This window comes from Littorina saxatilis, linkage group LG3 (assembly GCF_037325665.1).
Source record: "Littorina saxatilis isolate snail1 linkage group LG3, US_GU_Lsax_2.0, whole genome shotgun sequence".
Lineage (NCBI taxonomy): Eukaryota > Metazoa > Mollusca > Gastropoda > Littorinimorpha > Littorinidae > Littorina > Littorina saxatilis.
This window is the reverse complement of record NC_090247.1, coordinates 4,561,755-4,583,018: the sequence shown is the minus strand read 5'-3', so window position 1 is coordinate 4,583,018 and position 21,264 is coordinate 4,561,755. Positions and strand designations below refer to the sequence as shown.

At 42.3% G+C, this 21,264-nt stretch overlaps 1 protein-coding gene across 1 annotated transcript in view; it reads right to left on the bottom strand.

Annotated features, from left to right (window-relative positions):
* Positions 1 to 18,865, bottom strand: part of LOC138961462 (transient receptor potential cation channel subfamily A member 1 homolog) — a 45,174-nt gene extending 26,309 nt beyond the window's left edge. The window contains exons 1-14 of the mRNA XM_070333113.1: positions 18,755 to 18,865; positions 18,139 to 18,307; positions 17,564 to 17,673; positions 14,512 to 14,718; positions 13,237 to 13,458; positions 12,498 to 12,591; positions 10,523 to 10,718; positions 8,861 to 9,044; positions 7,542 to 7,649; positions 5,846 to 5,934; positions 3,493 to 3,639; positions 2,803 to 2,914; positions 1,095 to 1,231; positions 91 to 212 (exon numbers count right to left, since the gene is read on the bottom strand). Coding sequence (XP_070189214.1) covers positions 91 to 212; positions 1,095 to 1,231; positions 2,803 to 2,914; positions 3,493 to 3,639; positions 5,846 to 5,934; positions 7,542 to 7,649; positions 8,861 to 9,044; positions 10,523 to 10,718; positions 12,498 to 12,591; positions 13,237 to 13,458; positions 14,512 to 14,718; positions 17,564 to 17,673; positions 18,139 to 18,307; positions 18,755 to 18,856 — 1,999 coding nt within the window. The 5' untranslated portion in view covers positions 18,857 to 18,865. The remainder of the gene's footprint in view (positions 1 to 90; positions 213 to 1,094; positions 1,232 to 2,802; positions 2,915 to 3,492; positions 3,640 to 5,845; positions 5,935 to 7,541; positions 7,650 to 8,860; positions 9,045 to 10,522; positions 10,719 to 12,497; positions 12,592 to 13,236; positions 13,459 to 14,511; positions 14,719 to 17,563; positions 17,674 to 18,138; positions 18,308 to 18,754) is intronic.
* Positions 18,866 to 21,264: the final 2,399 nt, after the last annotated feature.

Genomic DNA, 21,264 nt, shown 5'->3' with positions numbered 1-21,264 from the left:
CTGGGGCAGCCATACTTCGTGTTGGGGAGTAATATAAAAACCACTCACACAGATAGGCACAATCGAATAGAGCGTGTGATCATGACCGACCTGGCATTTTCCTGATGAGTTTTCTCATGGGTGTGTCGATCTTGCCAGTCTCCGGGTCTTCTGATGAGTTTCTCAGTGCCTGCTGCCACACTTCCGAGTTGATGAGCAGCATCGCAACGTTTCTGTAACAAGGACAACATACAGGTACAATAACGGACACTATCATGAGTAACATTTTGGACAAATATATTGACTGGATAATCTTCTTCTACCTCCTCCTCCGCCCCCTCCGCCTCCTCGTCATCATCATCATCATCATCATCATCATCATCATCATCATCATCATCATCATCATCATCATCATCATCATCTTCTTCTTCTTCTTCTTCTTCTTCTTCTTCTTCTTCTTCTTCTTCTTCTTCTTCTTCTTCTTCTATTATTTCTTCTTTTTCTCTTCATCATCATCATCATCATCATCATCTTCTTCTTCTTCTTCTTCTTCTTCTTCTTCTTCTTCTTCTTCTTCTTCTTCTTCTTCTTCTTCTTCTTCTTCTATTATTTCTTCTTTTTCTCTTCGATATCAATATGAGATGCAACTCCCACGTACACTGGGGAGAACTAGAGCTTTTACGTGTCTGACCGTTTTTTCCCCCCGCCATCCCTGTCTTGTTGTTGTCGATGTTTTGTGGTGTGTGTGGAGAAGACTAAATATGGAACGAGGAAGGGGTCCACACTGCACCGTGACTATTTGCAAGACGCACTCTTCTGGCTTATGCTTGAAATATTCATGCTATTCTGTGACGCAGTTTTCTTGTTTTGTTTTGTTTTGTTTTTAGACAGACAGAGAGACAGACCGATAGACGGATACACAGAGACTCACGAGTGGTTGTTGTCAATGGCCGATAGACGGATACACAGAGACTCACGAGTGGTTGTTGTCAATGGCCGATAGACGGATACACAGAGACTCACGAGTGGTTGTTGTCAATGGCCGATAGACGGATACACAGAGACTCACGAGTGGTTGTTGTCAATGGCCGATAGACGGATACACAGAGACTCACGAGTGGTTGTTGTCAATGGCGATGTCCAGACAGTTCATGCCCTCAGTGTCCTCCAGGCTGACGTCAGCATCCCAGTCAACCAGCAGCTCCACCACGCGGGGGTGACCGAAACGTGCCGCCAGATGGAGTGGCGTTGTCTGTCACGTGACCAGGGGACATAAATTATCATTCCGACTTGACAGCTACAACACCGATTAATGGCAAGCTCATACCTCTCCCCCTCCGCCAACAACAGTCCCTCGAATCATTCAAATCTGCACTCAAGACATTCCTTTTTTCCAAATAATCCATGCATTCCACACTGCCCACCCCATCCCACCCTGAATAACTGTACATATTTTAATGTTTGATGGTGTGTGTGTGTGCTAGTGACTTTAAGTCTCCGTGTGTGTGAACGAGTGTATGTGCGCCTTGAGTCGCCTGTTGGTGAGATATGTGCGCGTTATAAATATTCGTATTATTATTATTATTATGCTGTAATGCCATGCTTGCCATGCCCTTGTTAAAAGTGTCATCGGCTTTTTTCACAAGATGGATCAGCCTGAAAGCGGGGCTGATTGAGACCAAATGTGACCCTCCACGACGGTATGAGTCGCATCTCATCTCACCTTTGCATGATTTTCATATTTTTACATTTTTCTAAAGAGTTTTGTATGCTCTATCCAGTGGTGAAAAAAAGAGCAAAAACTGTTTGAGTTATAAGCCAGTGACTAAGGTGACCCTCACTCTGTTACCAGACACTCCCCAGATTTTTATTAAGCCCAGCGCAGAACCGCGCGAGGTGACATGCGACTCATTTCGTGGTGGAGGGTCACAAATGTATGAAGGGTTTGTGTGTGTGTGTGTTTTTCCTCCAAATATACATCTACAATACTGGAACTCAACATTGGGGAAAGTAAACACCGTACAGGCATTTCACTAAACTGTTCAGATAGGGGTTCGTTGTCGTTGAATTAAATCTTCAGATTGAAAAAGATGCAACATATAAAACTAATGCGATATAAAAAGTCCCACAAGAAGCAGTAAAGCTGTTGATTTGTTGCTAAGGATAACACGGAACATTGCTCTTATGCCACGAGACAGAGACGGCGAGAAGAACTGCGCACACAGGGAGGATGGTGCCTTGTAGTTGCTAGTGGGGCTGTTGGGGTCTATGTCGACCAAAAGAATGGGATTCACTGTAGGTCGAGTTCCTGTAGGTGGATTCTCTGTATACCTAAGACTTTAAAATTGGCAATCTTGTATACAGGGAATACCACAGGGTGTAGTTCCTGTAGCGTTTTGCTAATATCAATGAAAGTCACGTGATGCTTAGCGACATCGTTAGAATTTGATGTTTTTCGATCTTTTTTTGATATTTCTTAGAAATTCGAGTATGGTTTGCAAGGTTTTTTTTAAAACTGCACCCTGTGGGATTCCCTGTATACTAGATTGCCAATTTTAAAGTCTTAGGTATACAGGGAATCCGCCTACAGGAACTCGACCTACAGGGAATCCCACTCTTTTGGTCGACATAGACCCCATCAGCGCTAGTGGGAGTCGTAAATGGCTTTTTTTCTTTCTCCAAACTAAAAGTAAAAGGATGTTATCGTTGTCATGTCGTGGTTGTTTTTGTTGTTGTTGTTTTTTCTCTCGTCGAAAAAGTTGTAAGCTGAAAGACAGTAATAAAAGAGACTTAAAAAAAAGGGATGTTAAACGTCATCCCGACCTTGTTTTTATCTGTGGGGTCGACAGGAGCGTCATTTTCGAGGAGGACACTGCAAGTTTTGGTCCATCCTTTAGATGCTGCAAGATCCAGAGGTGTCCACTGGTTGTAGTTCCTGCACACAGGGTGCACGTACGCTTTCAGGTTATGGAATTAAGTCATGATTAAAAGTCTTCAAAATTCAAAACCACAAAATGTGTGAGAGACTAAGATAAAGCTATAACCAACCATCCCTTGCATTAGAATATGATGAATATGTAAACGCCCGTTAATATCGTTTACAAAAATATACCTAAAACTCATTCATGAATACATACATAAAACAATTAACTTTAAACACGCATAGATTGAGGGAGGGAGGGAGCGAGCGAGAGAGAGAGAGAGAGAGAGAGAGAGAGAGAGAGAGAGAGAGAGAGAGAGGGGGGAGGGGGGGGGCGGAGAGAGGAATCCGTTGAGTTATCTATCTGTGTTACAAAGGTTACAACAAGAGTAAAAGAAAGAGAGAGATATAGAGCGGGTCGAAAGAGGAGATAGCCAATTGTATTCCTTTGCCTTACAGAGGTGACCAAGAGAGATAAAGGCACAGAGACATTGACAGAGACAAAGAAGCAATAGGCAATTAGAGACGGAAATAGAGACACTGATAGATAATTGTATGTGCATGACGACAGACTAGGAGACAGAAATACAGACCTTGCCGACACATCCGCCCCAAGCTCCAGCAAAATGGCGGCCACCTTGTTGTGTCCAAACTCAGCAGCTAAGTGAAGGGCTGTGTTAGAGTTGTCGTCCTCGTCATTCAGCACGGACTTGTCCACGCGCACGATCTCGCGCACGATGCTGGAACACATCAGATCAGATAAGGCCAACAAAAAAATTGTCTGTTTCTGGTAACATGGCTAAAAAAAATAGGGTCGGTAGGTAGGGATTTTTAAATTTTTATTTTTTTTATTTTTTTTTACCCCAAATGTAGACCAATAAAACTAACTTTATAAATTGCGCAAAGAGACTGGATTCACTATACATAGAGACAAGACACTCAACACATGTACAAATCGTCAGCGGACTTTCGTTTTCACACGTTTTTGTTGTTCATTTTCTCACCCTGTCCTTTACCACCAAAAAATGGAGAAACAAAATTTGAGTTTGGAAAAAAAAAGTTTAGGGTCGGCGCCGAAATTTAGGGTCGGTCGGGTGACCAGAAACAGACAATTTTTTTTTGGGCCTAACCAATCAGAGCTCTTATTGATACAAAATAATGAGGTGTGAAAAACCAATCAGAACTCTTTTCGTCGTCACCGTTCAGCAATGGCAGTTCACGCGCAAAATCACGCGCACGATGCTGAAACACATCGGATCAGATAAACAATCAGAGTTATTGTCAAAACAAAGTAGATGTATATTATTATATGTTGATATATTATGTTCCTTTGGTTTTCGGTATGTAGACATAGACAAACCCAGATCGAGGCTTGTGGTCGTCGCGCTCAAGTGTGGAGCACGGACGTTACGATGTTTGGTAATGTATCTGAAATACATTGAATACAAGTCATCCAACAAACTTACACACGTGTTTGAGATTGTCAGCGTGCTTTACTAGCTCTTTTAACATTATATACTGAAAGGCATAAATTCTGCAAATAGTGCATTGAACGATTTTGCTCTCAAACGAAAATCAGATTGAACCTGTAATTTGTAGTTGACATCTTAAGTGTCGGAGCAAATGTTTCACGCTGTCAGCGTGCGCTTAGCAGTATTGCTGATCCAGCCACAGCTCACTGTGCTAATAAAGACAATGGGCTGAACGGGAGACAATAACGTAAAAAAGATAGTGTGTGGCCCAATAAAATGCATCTGGCTGTTTGGCGGTGTCAGATATCGCAATCATGCCACGACTTGATGAAGGAGAGAGACAGCAAGCGATTGGGATGCTTAGAGCTGGCCAAAGCATTGAACGTGATGAACACTGAACGTTTTCCGAAATCATTGCGCTTGGACTCAGTCACTTTTTTTGAAAAATTGTCATTTCATGATGTTCTATTCAAAATCAATAAAGCGAAGGCTTATAAACACTAAAATGGCCAATAAATAAAAATATTCAAACATTGAAAACATTCACCACTGAGTTGATTTTTTGTGATTTTTTAAAGTTCAGTTTGCGGAATTTATGTCTCTCGGTATACAAATCAGAACTCTGTTCGTCCTCATCGTTCAGCAATACCAATGATCTCGTCGAATGTAGACAGGGTCGGAGTGCTGTACTTCTGTCTTTTGATCCTCGACTCTCAGGTTCAAACCAATACCGGTGTCACGAACTGAAAACTCTGCCGGAACAATCCCTCTCAATGCGGTCAAATCCTCGACTCTCAGGTTCAAACCAATACCGGTGTCACGAACTGAAAACTCTGCCGGAACAATCCCTCTCAATGCGGTCAAATCCTCGACTCTCAGGTTCAAACCAATACCGGTGTCACGAACTGAAAACTCTGCCGGAACAATCCCTCTCAATGCGGTCAAATCCTCGACTCTCAGGTTCAAACCAATACCGGTGTCACGAACTGAAAACTCTGCCGGAACAATCCCTCTCAATGCGGTCAAATCCTCGACTCTCAGGTTCAAACCAATACCGGTGTCACGAACTGAAAACTCTGCCGGAACAATCCCTCTCAATGCGGTCAATGCGCATGCACTAACATGGGGAGATTAATCAGGTCGTGAACAACCTAACCCTAACCCTTACCCTAACTCTAATCCTAACCCTAACCCATGGTTCGTTCAGTAAAAGGGTCGTATTTTTTAAGTCCAAGATTGGCGCATGCGCATTGACCACATTGAGAGAGATTGTTCAGCAGTTTTCAGTTCGTGACACCGGGACGGACGCTAGTCAACTTTGTGTGCAGACTCAACGACTGTATCCACCTGCCTAGCGCGGCAATAGTTGCTGATAGCTTTGCACTGGGGGGAGTTAGGCGACCCGATTTCCTAGCTTTGATAATATAAAGCAGGAAGTGACATTCAACGAAATAGAATGATGTATTCAACTCACCCCGTGCGGCCATACTTTGCGGCACAGTGGATAGGAGTTTGCTCCTCTTCATTCTTGCTGTCCAGGCTCGCTCCGTTCTTCAGCAGAAGCTTTAAAACAGTTTGAAACATTTCGGATTTTACAATTTTTGTAAATAGTGAGTCGAAAATTAGCAAAATCTATACATATAAATAAAAGAGAGTGTCTGTCTGTGTGTGTGTGTGTGTGTGTGTGTGTGTGTGTGTGTGTGTGTGTGTGTGTGTGTGTGTGTGTGTGTGTGTGTGTGTGTGTGTGTGTGTGTGTCTGTCTGTCTGTGTGTGTGTGTGTGTCTGTCTGTCTGTGGTCGCCATACCTCAGAGATGGCAAGAGGCAGGAACGAGATGTTGTGCGTGGACACTCCCTATGAGCTGCAGATGTGCACCTGGGTTTTAGTTTCTTGATTCATAGTTTCCTTTATCAGATTATGGACCTCCCATTTATTGAATACAGCCTATATAATGCAAGGTCAGTTCAGTGCCTACTGTTCACCTGTAGCAAGCACACTATGCCAGGCATATTAGAGACTCTGTATGGCTCCTATAAGGGGAAGAAATGAAGAAAGAAAATGAACTGGACAGTTCCAGAAATTTCTAGAAGCTAAGGGAGGTAACTCTTGCTTTGTTATCTATGGACAGGAGGTAACTCTTATCATACCAACACACCGCATCTAAGGGTGTAGCATGATCAGTTGAACTTGCTGGTCAATTATCTGGAATTTTCTCAAAAAAGGGAGGTAACTCATTCCATAAAAAACATGCAATTAGGAATTGAATATATGGTAACACTCTCAGTGGGCAGCATATGCCTTAAAATGCGTTTGAGGCCACCCCGGGCGAAGCCGGGCCCTGAATGCTAGTAAATATATAAACCTGAAATCTAAAACAAATAATAATGAATACACACGAGAACAGTTTTATCTTCAGGCACCCGTCACTTCCAAACACATGTGTTTCGTTTAAACATGGGAGTTCCCTTTGTATGAGCAATTTAATGTTAGAGGCCGACTAAAACTCATATTAGGTTGGTCGACACAAAACGCGTGCGTGTTTTGCGTGGTCGCGTAGACAAATAAAAAAAGGTTTAAATTTAATTTACCAACAGAATAGATGAATCTGGCAACAGAGAGGCTTACCTCATCAACAGATTTTCCACCACGAAAAAGGATTCATTGAGCACGAACAAAGATGATTTCAGCCACAGATAAGATGATTCAAGCACGTAAAGAGATGAAACTAGCAACAAACTACTCACCAACAAATCGGATGATACTAGCAATGAAACGGATACTTCCTACAACATTAACTTCTAAACTGATATATTCTGTTTGTTAGATTTTCTATTTTGCTGTTGAATTAGCCTTTTCATTTTCAAGAACATAACACGATAGAGAAAGACAGAAATTGTACCCAGAGCTTTAGAAAGATCACGCATATACAATTATATATGTTTGATCATAATTTTGAAAGGCCAACAGATTACAATGTACCGATATGCATTCAAAGCAATGGACCAAACGTCTGGATAGGGCTATTCGATGACGTCATTTTTGACCGTTTGCAAACGTTGAGGCGGCACTCTCATGGCGACAGTTTTTCATCAATTTGTTTGAAGTTTTCGTTACATGATCATTTGAAGTGTTCAGAGCCGTGTATCTCTGCATATGTTTTGTCTTTTTTACCTTGACGATGCCCAGGTAGCCTTGCTGAGCAGCAATGTGCAGCGCCGTGGTGTCGTACTGGTCACTCACGTTGACCAGTCGCTTCACTTGAGGGTAGGATAACAGTTTCTGCACAATTACAGGAACATAGTACAAACGCAATTTTGCTTATATATGCATTCACAAGGCCTGTTCTCGCCTTAAAAAAAAATCACATCAAACTGTCCAAAAAAAAGACGGATGACGTTTTTATAGCTTAGCCTCGACTCCACCACAATGCGAACAAACTTTTCACGCAAAGTTATTTTCAACTTTTATGCAAACTCTAAGTTCACTTTCTCGATTAAATCCAACCATTACCCCAACCGATCGATAATTATTGGTCCAAGTTTCACATACATGCTGAAATCAAATTATCCACCTAAGAGGTGGTCACCATTGCAGGCCAGGTTGTCAAACAACCACACTGAAATCAATGAACTATTCACATCTCATCCCCCAAAAAGCTGGAATCAAACTACTAAAAAAAACGATGGCCAAATGATCATGTTATCATTTTGACAGAAGATGTTATTATGTGTTGATATTGGGTATTGTAATTCATAGTTTAAATATTGTAAAGCGCGGAGAGCACAGAATTATTCTTAGGTTCGCGCTATAGAAGTGATGATGATGATGATGATCATGATCATGATGATCATGATGATCACGATGATCATGATGATTATTATTATTAATAAAAAGAGATTCAAAAGTTTCTAAACAGTTCAAAACTGTTCAGACGCCCGTTTCATTCAAGCTAGAAATTTGGATAAACTAGCAACGTGTTTGACGAGTAGGCAAAGGTGGATATAAATCGATTCTAACGGAGCAAGCAGGAACTAAAAAACCATTGGTTGACATTGACAGATATGTCGCTAAACAGCCAACGGGATTGGCAGCTGTGTGGAAGCAATTTTTCTCGAACGAAAGTCCTTTCAAGGAGCGCCCCTGTTCTCGCCAAATGTTTGCCTTTCTCGAAGCATGTAGTCCACATGAAACGCTCTCGCTTTACTCGAAAAAAACCTCGTCATTCTCGCGGTAAAGAAACGGGGTCGGTTCTCACCAAACCATACGCTTCTTTGACGAGAATAGTTCCTTAGAACACTCCCATCTAGCTTTACTCGCCGAAAACTCGCCATTTTCACTGCTACGAAATGGGGTCGAATCTCACCAACTCCTAGCCTTTTTGGCTGTATGCAGTCCACACATAAAACAAACGCTCTTATCTAGCTTTATCCACCCAAACCTAGCCATCTCGCCGGCAAGAAACGGCGCCCAGGCCCGCCCGCAACCCTCACCTCCAAGACAGCTATCTTGTTCTCCTCTGCGGCCAGGTAGATGGCTGTCTTGTCGTACTTGTCCACTGACGTGTAATCAGCGCCTTTCTGCACCAGTAGCTCTACTGTCTCCACGTGACCAAACGTTGCCGCTAGCAACAGGGGGGTGTAGTTATCCTTGTCTCGTCGGTTGATGCGGGCACCTCTGTAACATGTAGAGTTGTGCTTGTGAGATAAACAGACAAAGAGACAGGCAGACAGACAAAGAGACAGGCAGACAGAGAAGGGGTCGGGGTTTCTTCTACTGTCCGCAAGGAACTTGAACTTGATCGCCTCCACATGGTTCACGCCCGCTGCTTTGTATATTTTGGTGGCATGTTCGTTGTTCATCACACAGACAGAAAAACAAGTCGCGTAAGGCGAAAATACAACATTTAGTCAAGCTCAGTCGAACTCACAGAATGAAGCTGAACGCACTGCATTTTCGTGGCAACTGCACTGAAATTGACAATCCAGAAAAGCGCGGTAGCAGTAGCGCTGAGGAGGATAGCACGCTTTTCTATATCTCTATTCTTTTAAACTTTCTGAACGTGTTTTTAATCCAAACATATCATATCTATATGTTTTTGGAATCAGGAACGGACAAGGAATAAGATGAAATTGTTTTTAAATCGATTTCGGAAATTTAATTTTAATCATAATTGTTATATTTTTAATTTTCAGAGCTTGTTTTTAATCCAAATATAACATATTTATATGTTTTTGGAATCAGAAAATGATGAAGAATAAAATAAAAGTAATTTTGGATCGTTTTATAAAAATAATATTTTTAATTACAATTTTCAGATTTTTAATGACCAAAGTCATTAATTAATTTTTAACCCTCCAAGCTGAAGTTCAATACCAAAGTCCGGCCTTAGTCGAAGATTGCTTGGCCAAAATTTCAATCAATTTCATTGAAAAATGAGGGTGTGACAGTGCCGCCTCAACTTTTACAAAAAGCCGGATATGACGTCATCAAAGACATTTATCGAAAAAATAAAAAATAAAAAATCCAGGGATATCATACCCAGGAACTCTCATGTAAAAATTCATAAATATCGGTCCAGTAGTTTACTCTGAATCGCTCTACACACACACACGCACACACACACATACACACACACACACACGCAGTCATCGTCACACACACACACACACACACACACACGCACACACACACACATACACACACACACACATACACCACGACCCTCGTCTCGATTCCCCCTCTATGTTAAAAGATTTCGTCAAAACTTGACTAAATGTAAAAACCATATAGACAACGGGGGAAACAGTGTTGGCATCACATGTCCACAAGGGGTCGTGCAATCCTCACCTGTCAACAAGGAATTTGATCACCTCGACGTTGTTTAAGGCAGCCGCTTTGTGCAGGGCGGTGGTCGATTTATATTTCAACACAGAGACACATATATGTATACAGATGGATGGACAGTGGCAAAAAGACAGACAGAAACATTAGGGGGGAAACAGCTCCAGCATACATCGCCTGTCCACAAGGAACTTTACCACCTCCATGTGGTTCAAGCCGGCCGCTTTGTGCAGGGCGGTGGCCTGTTCATCGTTGACCACACAGACAGCACACAGATAGACAGGTGAGGGAGAAAATAAAGCCATCTTTACTTGTCCACAAGGAACTTGACCACCTCTATGTGGTTCAAGCCGGCCGCTTTGTGCAGGGCGGTGGCCTGTTCATCGTTGACCACATCGATGCGAGCCGAGTTCTCCACCAGCAGGCGAGCGATGCGGATGTCACCTGACATGGCCGCCAGGTGCAGGGGGTACATGTAGTGCTTGCGGGGTCGGTTCACCTCGGCTCCTACAAAGCATGAAACGTGACATTTGAGTCAAAAGAAAATCTGAAATGATAACTGACAGAGAAACCTAGGAAAAGAAGAAGAAGAAAAGCAGTGCTGCAGTAGTAACAAAACAAGTCGCGTGAAGCGATATAAAGACATTGAGTCAAGATCAACACCACAAACCAATACCGAAGACCGAGACGGGTCACGCCCGCCTCCGCGAAGCACGCGTCCGTAGTACTTACTGAACCCATTTCCTTTTATTCTGAGCATATTTTTAGAGTAAACATGACATATCTAAACTTGGCCAAAAAATTATTGCAACAATCTTTGCACGCTAAGAAAAGCATTAAAACACAATCTATTTTAGTTGAACTTTAAATGCCCGAAAAGGTAATTATGTCAGCTGTACATATCATTTGTCCGATTGATGGTAATTTATATAGGCATCCCGTGACAGCCTGTCAAACAAGGTCACCCCTAAAATCGACCTGACAAAAACCATAGCCCCGTATTTTAAAATCTGCAAAAAATCAGAATATGCACAAACCAAACACTTCTGACAACCATTGGCAAGGCCGTTCAATTTCCTGTTCAGAACATTTTGTGTTATGCACCTGACTTCTTTAGTCTTTATGTAGCCTTTTGTCAAAGGCGGTAGGTGTCAACCGTTTCAGAGGCCAAAAAAGGCACGTTTTGCGGCCATTTTTGAGGGGGTCCTCCACTCAAAGAGCCATATCTGCTGAAGTTCTCAATGATTTGCTTTGGAAATTTCAGAAGTTATGACCAATAGGCTGACCTAAATGTGTGGTGCTTTGTGCGAATGTGTATAATAAGCGTGTCGCATTACGTAACTTTTCCGAAAGAACTAAACAAATATTTATATTAATTCAGTCGGACAAATGATATGTACAGCAGACATACCTTTTCGAGCATATAAAGTTCAACTAAAATAAATTGCGTTTTAATGCTTTTCTTAGCGTGCGAAAATTGTTGCAATAATTTTTTTGGCCAACTTTATATATGTTTGAATTTAGGAAAAGACGAGGAATACAATGAAATAAATTTAAAATCTGTTTGCGAACAATTAATTTTAATGACAACTTTAATGAGCAAACTCATTAATTCATTATTTAAGCCTCAAAGCTAAAATGCAATACCAAAGTCCGGACTGAGTCAAACATAGCTTGACCAAAATGTCAATAAATTTAGTTAAATCATGAGGGCGTGACAGTGCCGCCTCAACAAACACAAAAAGCCGGATATGACGTCATCAAAGATATTTATCGAAAAAAAGAAAAATAAGTGTGGGGATATCATACCCAGGAACGCTCATGTCAAGTTTCATGAAGATCGGTTCAGTAGGTTTGTCTGCATCGCTCTACACACACACACACACACACACACACACACACACACACACACACACACACACACACACACACACACACACACACACACACACACACACACACACACACACACACACACACACCACGACCCTCGTCTCCATTCCCCCTCTATGTTAAAACATTTAGTCAAACCTTGACTAAATGTAAAAACAACAACAGCAACTGCAATGACTCAAAGAACAACAAGAGCTAAAAGAAAAGACAGCGAAGTTTTTCAGAAACGGTTTGTTTGTTATCAAATAAATATAGCGACCGTTATAGCCATGATAATGCATTGAATATTATTCTAAAGAGATTAAGCATTGACTGCAAAATCATGGTCGCAGTTAAATGTTATCAGATGGGAACAAAATGTAACTCAAAGAAGAATATGAAGGCACAACGTACGTTTCTCGAGACACAGTTTGGCCGTCTCATAATGCCCGTTGTCCACAGCCACGTGAAGACAGGTGCTGCCCTCTATGTCCTGGTCTGTCACCATCTGTACCACGTGACCAGCAAAACACAGTGAATTCACTCAGTCACGTGTACGCATCGTTATGTCCGATCCCTCCCCCATCCAACTCACCTGCATTATTTCTAAATGTTAATTTTGAGAACAATTTCGGAATAATTCTGCAAACTGAGTTTTTAAGATCACAACAGTTGAAGCGCACTGCCGTTTCCTTCTTCACATCATGCAGACGATGCTCATGAAATTCCCCCCCCCCTTCCCCTTTCATATCCGTCTTCCGCTCTTTGTGCTGGTTTTAAGATTGCAGCATATGACATGCGTAAGTGAGCGCACAGACAGACGCACAAGTTAACCGAATAGACAAGATGGTCATATTCTTGCAGTAGATGTAATTATTACCAACGATTCAGGACTTTTTTTTCTTCTTCTGCAAATGCAGGAAAACAGGGCTGATATTATTTTTCATATCTACTAGTCTCACACATTTTCGTTCTCCTATATATACCGACCAGCTCATTGGACCAATCAAAAGCCCCCTTACAATTGCGGTCATGACCCAAGCCTCTAAAGTCAAGACTCTGGCCTCGAACAACGCGTTCCTACATCGCCATCCCCCAACCTTTCCTCTCATTGGTTTACAGGAGAAAAAAAACCAATCAAAAGCTTTCTTACATTGGAGATCATGACCCAAGCCTCCGGAGTCCTGCCTCCGGCCTCGAACAGAGCCTGCACGAGCTCCACAGAGCCATCTGCGCATGCGTGGTGGAGGGGTGTACACTGTTCGTTGTCCACGCATCGTAGGTTGGCCCCCGCCTCTATCAGCATCTTGGCGACCTCCACCTGGTTGTGTAGCGCAGCCATGTGCAGCGGTGCGATGCCTTGCTTGTCTTGTGCCTACAGGTGTGGTTAGATTTATAAAAAACAAAACAAATTAAGACATGCGATACAAAGCACATATAATTTGAGGTATAGATAAAAGAGATGGCACATACGACATCAGTCTTCTAATGGTGTACGACACATATATATGCACGGTCTGGCGGTGACCTTACGATTAATTATCTGCTGCCGAAATGGTGAAGTCAACAAGACAAACTTCGTTCTCAAACTTCTTTGTCACCTCCTCGGGAGACAAGTGACAGAAGTTTTACGCGACGCTTACACGTTATGAAGTCTTTTCGAACTTTATTATTTTGATAACAAGAAACAATTGACAAGTGGCTCTATCCCATCTCCCCCCTTTCCCCGTCGCGATATAACCTTCGTGGTTGAAAACGACGTTAAACACCAAATAAAGAAAGAAAGAAAGATTATTTTGATATTGACGTCAGCAATTTCCATACTCGTATGACTTTCAAGAATAAAACTGCAGACATGAAGCATAAGAAAGAAAAGAAAATGAGCGAGAATTAAACAGGACAGTGAAAGGGCTATTCCCAAGAGTTACTTATGTCATCAGGCCCTTCAATCACAATTGTGACCCTCCACCACGGAATGAGTCGCATGTCACTTTTGCATGATTTTCATATTTGTACATTTTCTCAAAGAGTTGCTTATGCTCTATACAGTGGTGAAAACCGTTTTAAAAAAGAGCGAAAACTGTTTGAGTTATAAGCCTGTGACTAAGGTGACCCTCACACTGTTACCAGACACACCCCGGACTTATATTAAGCCAAGCGCAGAACCGCGCGAGGTGACATGCGACTCATTTTGTGGTGGAGGGTCACAGTTGACGACCTGGGCTGATATACACGAGAAAGTTAACAAGCGAATGGGAGCTAACCGCGTGGTCGCATTGGTTGACATTGAGGTTGAGAATTCAACCAATCCGACCTCGCAGCTGACTAGCTCCCACACCGTAACGTAACTCTTTTGTACAATTCAGACCTGGTTTTCTCAGATTGTATTTGTTAGAAAAAGGATTTCCACTGTATATCTCTCCCTTACCTCAATGTTTACGCCAGATATGCCGAGCAGATCTTTACAGGCGACCTCGTTGCCTCTCATGGCCGCGAAGTGAAGCGGGGTCTGACCGTAGATGTCTCGGGAGTTGACGTCCGCGTCCTTTGAGATGAGGTAGGTGATGACACTCTCCTGGGCATTGCCGAACTCCAGCTCGTACTGCTCGAGCAACGGAACACCGTTGATACCAGGCTGCAAGCATAGGAAGAGGGAGTGAGTGAGTGAGTGGGAGAGGGAGTGAGTGATTGTGGGGCCGGACCCAGGGGGGGGTTCCAGGGGTTCCGGAACCCCACCCCTGGAAAAAGCATGTACCTTGCTTTGAGTGTTGTTGTTTTTTTACTAGTTTTAGAGTGAGTGAATAGATGATGACACTCTCCTGGGCATTGCTGTACTCCAATTCGTACTGTTCGAACAACGGAACACCGTTGATACCAGGCTGCAAGCATAGGAAGAGGGAGTGAGTGAGTGAGTGGGAGAGGGAGTGAGTGATTGTGTGGTAGAGAGTGAGTGAATAGATGATGACACTCTCCTGGGCATTGCCGTACTCCAATTCGTACTGTTCGAGCAACGGAACACCGTTGATACCAGGCTGCAAGCATAGAAAGAGGGAGTGCGTGAGTGAGTGGGAGAGGGAGTGAGTGATTGTGTGGTAGAGAGTGAGTGAATAGATGATGACACTCTCCTGGGCATTGCCGAATTCCAGCTCCTGATGATCGAACAGGGAATCCCGTTGATACCGGGCTGCAAGCACAGAAAGGGTGAGTGGGTAGGAGAGGGGATGAGAGAATGAGTGAGTGGGAGAGGGGATGAGAGAATGAGTGAGTGGGAGAGAAAGTGAGTGATTGGGTGATGATACTCTCCTGTGCATGGCTGAGGCCCAGCTCTTATTGATCGAGCAGAGGAACCCCGTAAATACCGGGCTGCACTAACGGACGCAAGGAGTGAGTGAGTGGGAGAGTTAATGAGAGAGTGGGTGAGTGAGTTGGAGAGGGAGTGAGTGACCAGGTGATGATACTCTCCTGTGCATTTAAGTCAAAGATCCTGTGCTTAACTGCAAAACTTACCAGAACTCACAAACTCACATCGCTGATAGTCGGACAAACAGTTTAAACGGACGACCAGATGGATGGATGAATTCTGGATGTGTAGATGGGCGGTAGGATAGACAAATGGGTACTTGAATTCGTTTTCGTTTCATTTTCACTTTTATGTTCATTTCTGGGTCATTCTCATAGTCATGGTCCAAAAGCGTGACATTATCACATATTCATTGAAAAATAAAGTTCAAAGAAAATCGTTGAAAACTTTATGTGCAATATAGTAGGATGTGATAAAACTATAAGTGGACAAAAAGCTCAAAGAAACTTGTTGGTTTCCCTGATATGGAGCGTCAAAGTACGTTACCGTCAAAAAACCATGTTCGGTCGAGCCATTGACAATTTGATAGACACGGAAGTAAAACTGCAGGTCTCACGCTAAATAACCAACCATTTCTACTTTTGAAAGCATTTCTGGTTCCAGGCTCATGACAGGTTAAAATTGTGTTCAAGTAGTTCTTACAAAACATTGTTTATTATTTAATTAAATGCAAAATCGTCTTGTTCGGTCGAGGCCAAAATGTGTGACACCACGACCTCCTCATGATTCATGTTGCAATTACCAGCAAACAAAAGCTGTGTTTGCATAGCAGTCATGTGTACAAAAAAAGTGCCACTGCAGGGCAGATCCAACACATTGTTATTGTGTGCTCATGAGTGGTTATCTGTGCCGGGCAATGTGTGACACGATGCCTCGACCGAACAGCATTTTGGGCCCAGTCAAATTATTGAGTAAAACAACGATTTTTTTAAACGGATATTGTGGCCATAAACATGCGCATAATCTCTTTGCATATGTACACTTTGTTTGCACTCTTCACTCTTAGTTTACTGGAGATAAACGTCTGTTTTTCGTCAAGAAAGGAATGTCACAAAATGGCGGCTTTCAATCAGTCGATTTTTAGCAAACTAAAATTAATGTCAACCAAATTAGCAAGAAAAAGTAGTCAAATTTGGGTTGAAAACATATAAATGTATGGCCTGAGACACACTACAGATACAGCATATAGTTGGTTTGATGTAAAACGATAGTTGTATTCCTTTCCTGAAGTCTAGGTCACCCCCCTCTGGGACAGTAATCTGAGAGTGACCCTACCTTCCTTGTTGAATACGTATATGTGACCCTCCACCACGGCATTAGTCGCATGTCACCTTTGCATGATTTTCATATTTTTACATTTTCCTAAAAAGTATTTTCTGCTCTATCCAGTGGTGAAACCCGTTTTAAAAAAGAGCAAAAACTGTTTGAGTTATAAGCATGTGACTAAGGTGACCCTCACGCTGTTACCATACACTCTCCGGACTTATATCAAGTCAAGCGCAGAACCGCGCGAGGTGGCATGCGACTCATTTCGTGGTGGAGGGTCACAAATAAGCTCAACACTGCTTTGTTCTGACAGCTCATGTTCACATAGTTTAAAGGCATATGTACGCGCTCCCGTGTTTACAAAGTGTAGTTTGCCCATAATCGATGTCAAACGCACCATAAGACCATATAATGACGATATGTCACCATGCGCGGACCATAATACATGCATTACAGCTTGTTCTAGCCTCTGAAAAAGTGAGGATGTCAACAAAGCCGCGGTGTTAGCTCCCTTGCATCAACGTTACATGTGTTGCCAAATCTATAAATAGGACGATCCAGATCAAAATGAAAATTAACATATCTCAACATTGAAGGGGTCCTAGACCACAATATTTTGCAGGGAACTTAATTTAGCATGTCTCCAGCTGTTGGTAAAGCAATTAGCGTGTATAGTCATCGATTACATATGCCTTTAAGCTACAAAGCAAACAAACAATTACAAAAAAAAACATATTGACACTGTCGTCTTCATTCCAACAAAACATACTTGCAAACGCTTTGTAAAATGTAATTTGTTGGGAAAAAAAAGAAACAAAGGCCAATCCAGTTGCCATGATAATGCCCCTCTCACCTCATCTGTTTCTTGGTCTGATGCGACCTCTTTCTTCTTGTTCTTCTCGCGACGATACCTGGCGGCATGGTGCAAGGGAGTGACGTCATCTTCTCCTCTTTTGTTCACATCTGCACGTGCAAAGTGAAAACCCGTTGACATACACTTGAGGACAACAATACACATACAGCAGCAGCATTGTAAAGAAACGATTCCGCCCCTCAAACAAAAAATGAGTACATTCTGTATTGAGTGTTTTAAATGAATTAATAAAAACAAACCTGCTTTGACTTGTTTTATTTCTTTTCCATTAACGATTACTCTTTCACATGCAACCCTACTCCAACCATCCCTTCTCACACACGTTCTAACACACACACACTCACACACACACACACACACACACACACACACACACACACACACACACACACAAACACACACACACTCACACTCACACACTCACACACACAGACACACTCACAAACACACACACACACACACAAACACACACACACACTCACAACACACACATACACACACACACACACACTCACACACACACACACACACACACACACACACACACAACCCACCAGCTCCACTCTCCACGAGCAGCTTGACAACCCCCAGGAAGTTGTAGCGAGCAGCGTAATGCAGAGGTGTCAGGTCGTCCTCGTCGTACTGGTTGATTTTCTTCTTCACCTGACTGCCCAGGTGTCGCAGCAAGATCTTCATGTTATACTCGTCGCCGTCTCGAGCACACTGTCGTACAAACAAGTAATCGATGAATCAATCATTCTGATAATCCATCGTTCGATTTACCTATCTATCCATGCATCTATCCATGCTTTCATGCATCCATGCTTTCATCCTTCATGCATCTATCTATGCATTCATCTATGCTTTCATCCATGCATCTATCCATGCATTCATCCATGCCTCCATCCATGCATCTATCCATGCATCCATCCATGCATCCATCCATGCATCCATCCATCCATTAAGCCAATCAATCAACCAATCGATCAACAAATCAATCTAACAGTAACAATCAATCAATCAATCGTATTCGTATTCGTATTCATTCAATCAACCAATTTATCACTCACTCAATCAATCAATCAATCCATCAATCAATCAAATTGATCAATAAACCAATCTAATGACCGACTTACTGATTGTAGCGGGAGGAAATAATAAAATGCATACCTGGTGCAAGGTAAGATTGAGGACTTCCGAACTGTCGCTCTTTTTCATTCCTCCTCCTCCTCCCTCTCCTCCTCCCCCTCCTCCTGTCTGTGGAAGCTCCATCCCGTTGCCTGCCCCCTCGAAGGGCCTGGAGATCAGAGGAGAGAGAAGAAGCAAGTCACGTAAGGCGAAATTACTACATTTAGTCAAGCTGTGGAACTCACAGAATGAAACTGAACGCACTGCATATTTTTACAATGACCGTAGTCCGCCGCTAGTGCAAAAGGCAGTGAAAGTGACGAGCCTGTTTAGCGCGGTAGCGGTTGCGCTGTGCTGCATAGCACGCTTTACTGTACCTCTCTTCGTTTGAACTTTCTGAGCGTGTTTTTAATCATGTTTTTGGAATCAGGAACCGACAAGGAATAAGATGAAATTGTTTTTAAAACGATTTCGGAAATTTAATTTTAATCATAATTTTTATATGTTTAATTTTCAGAGCTTGTTTTTAATCCGAATATAACATATTTATATGTTTTTGGAATCAAAACATGATAAAGAATAAAATAAAAGTAATTTTGGATCGTTTTATAAAAAAATAATTTTAATTACAATTTTCAGATTTTTAATGACCAAAGTCATTAATTAATTTTTAAGCCTCCATGCTGAAATGCAATACCGACTAGCCTTCTAGCCTTCGTCGAAGATTGCTTGGCCAAAATTTGAATCAATTTGATTGAAAAATGAAGGTGTGACAGTGCCGCCTCAACTTTTACAAAAAGCCGGATATGACGTCATAAAAGACATTTATCGAAAAAAAGAAAAAAACGTCTAAGAATATCATACCCAGGAACTCTCATGTAAAATTTCATAAAGATCGGTCTAGTAGTTTACTCTGAATCGCTCTACACACACACACGCACAGACACACACAGACACACATACACGTACACACACACACACATACACACACACACACACACACACACACACACACACACACACACACACACACACACACACACCACGACCCTCGTCTCGATCCCCCTCTATGTTAAAACATTTAGTCAAAACTTGACTAAATGTAAAAATGAAATAAATACAATAAGGATAAGGTTTCATATAGTACTGTGAGGTTACCCTCATGCAAATTCAGGATGCTTTCTCACTGGGGAAAGCGAGCTGCCATACAGTACTCCGCGGCCCTTTTTACATTTAGTCAAGTTTTGACTAAATGTTTTAACATTGAGGGGGGAATCGAGACGAGGGTCGTGGTGTATGTGTGTGTGTGTGTGTGTGTGTGTGTGTGTGTGTGTGTGTGTATGTGTGTATGTGTGTGTATGTGTGTGTGTGTGTGTGTGTGTGTGTGTGTGTGTGTGTGTGTGTGTGTGTGTGTGTGTGTGTGTGTGTGTAGAGCGATTCAGAGTAAACTACTGGACCGATCTTTATGAAATGTTTCATGAGAGTTCCTGGGTATGATATTCCCAGACGTTTTTTTCATTTTTTCGATAAATGTCTTTGATGACGTCATATCCGGCATTTTGTAAAAGTTGAGGCGGCACTGTCACACCCTCATTTTTCAATCAAATTGATCGAAATTTTGGCCAAGCAATCTTCGACGAAGGCCGGACTTTGGGATTGCATTTCAGCTTGGAGGCTTAAAAATTAATTGATGACTTTGGTCTAGTTTTCTATATTTTGCACTTGAAATTCAGAACTAAATGCATAAAAACGCATGCAAAACTTTTGGGTAACCAACGTCGGTAAAACACTTCGCGCAAATCGACGAAGCTGACACAGTTGTCATTGTACGGAATTAATTGTGACAACAGAACCCCCATCTTGACAGGAAGCAGACATCCTATTGACTTTCGGTTGATGTGGAGATGGCAGGATGCTCTTATTCTATGTAAAAGCCCACACAGAGCAATGGTGGTTTACAAGATCGTTTACACGGAAAGGAAAGGGTCTTTGACGTATTTTCAGGCTTCCAAGTCAAATTGCGTTTACCACCTGCACGAGTCGTATACGAACCCAGGATCATCCACGCACAAACGCTGCCGAATTGCGAGTTCCTCGTCACTATTTTCAGACAGAATCTGCTCCCTGAAAAATGCATGGAGGCGATCGAACGATGCCATGGCCACAGTGCCAGTGACAGCCGGGCACTTCCCTGGTCAGTCTCTCGCATATTGTGAGCATTTTATCGATCGCATTTTGCTTCTGCCGTTGGGAGTAAGCTGCTAAACAGTAGACATAACTCTCGCGGAAAATCGAAAGTTCCCAAAACAGGGAGACAAAATAACACGCTTTCGCCTTGTGCAGTTAGGCAGTTCGAACGTGTCTTTTGCATTGTTTTTGGTGTTAAAAAATGACATACGAATAAAGAGCAGACATCGGCCTCGAGGAGCACCGCAATTTGGAGGAATTTGTAGCCTTTTCTTATTGAGTATTTTTTTCTGCAAAAAAATATACAGGATCATCAAGACTTGAAAAATAGAGTGCGCCCTGCTGAAAATACGATTGTTTGGTTG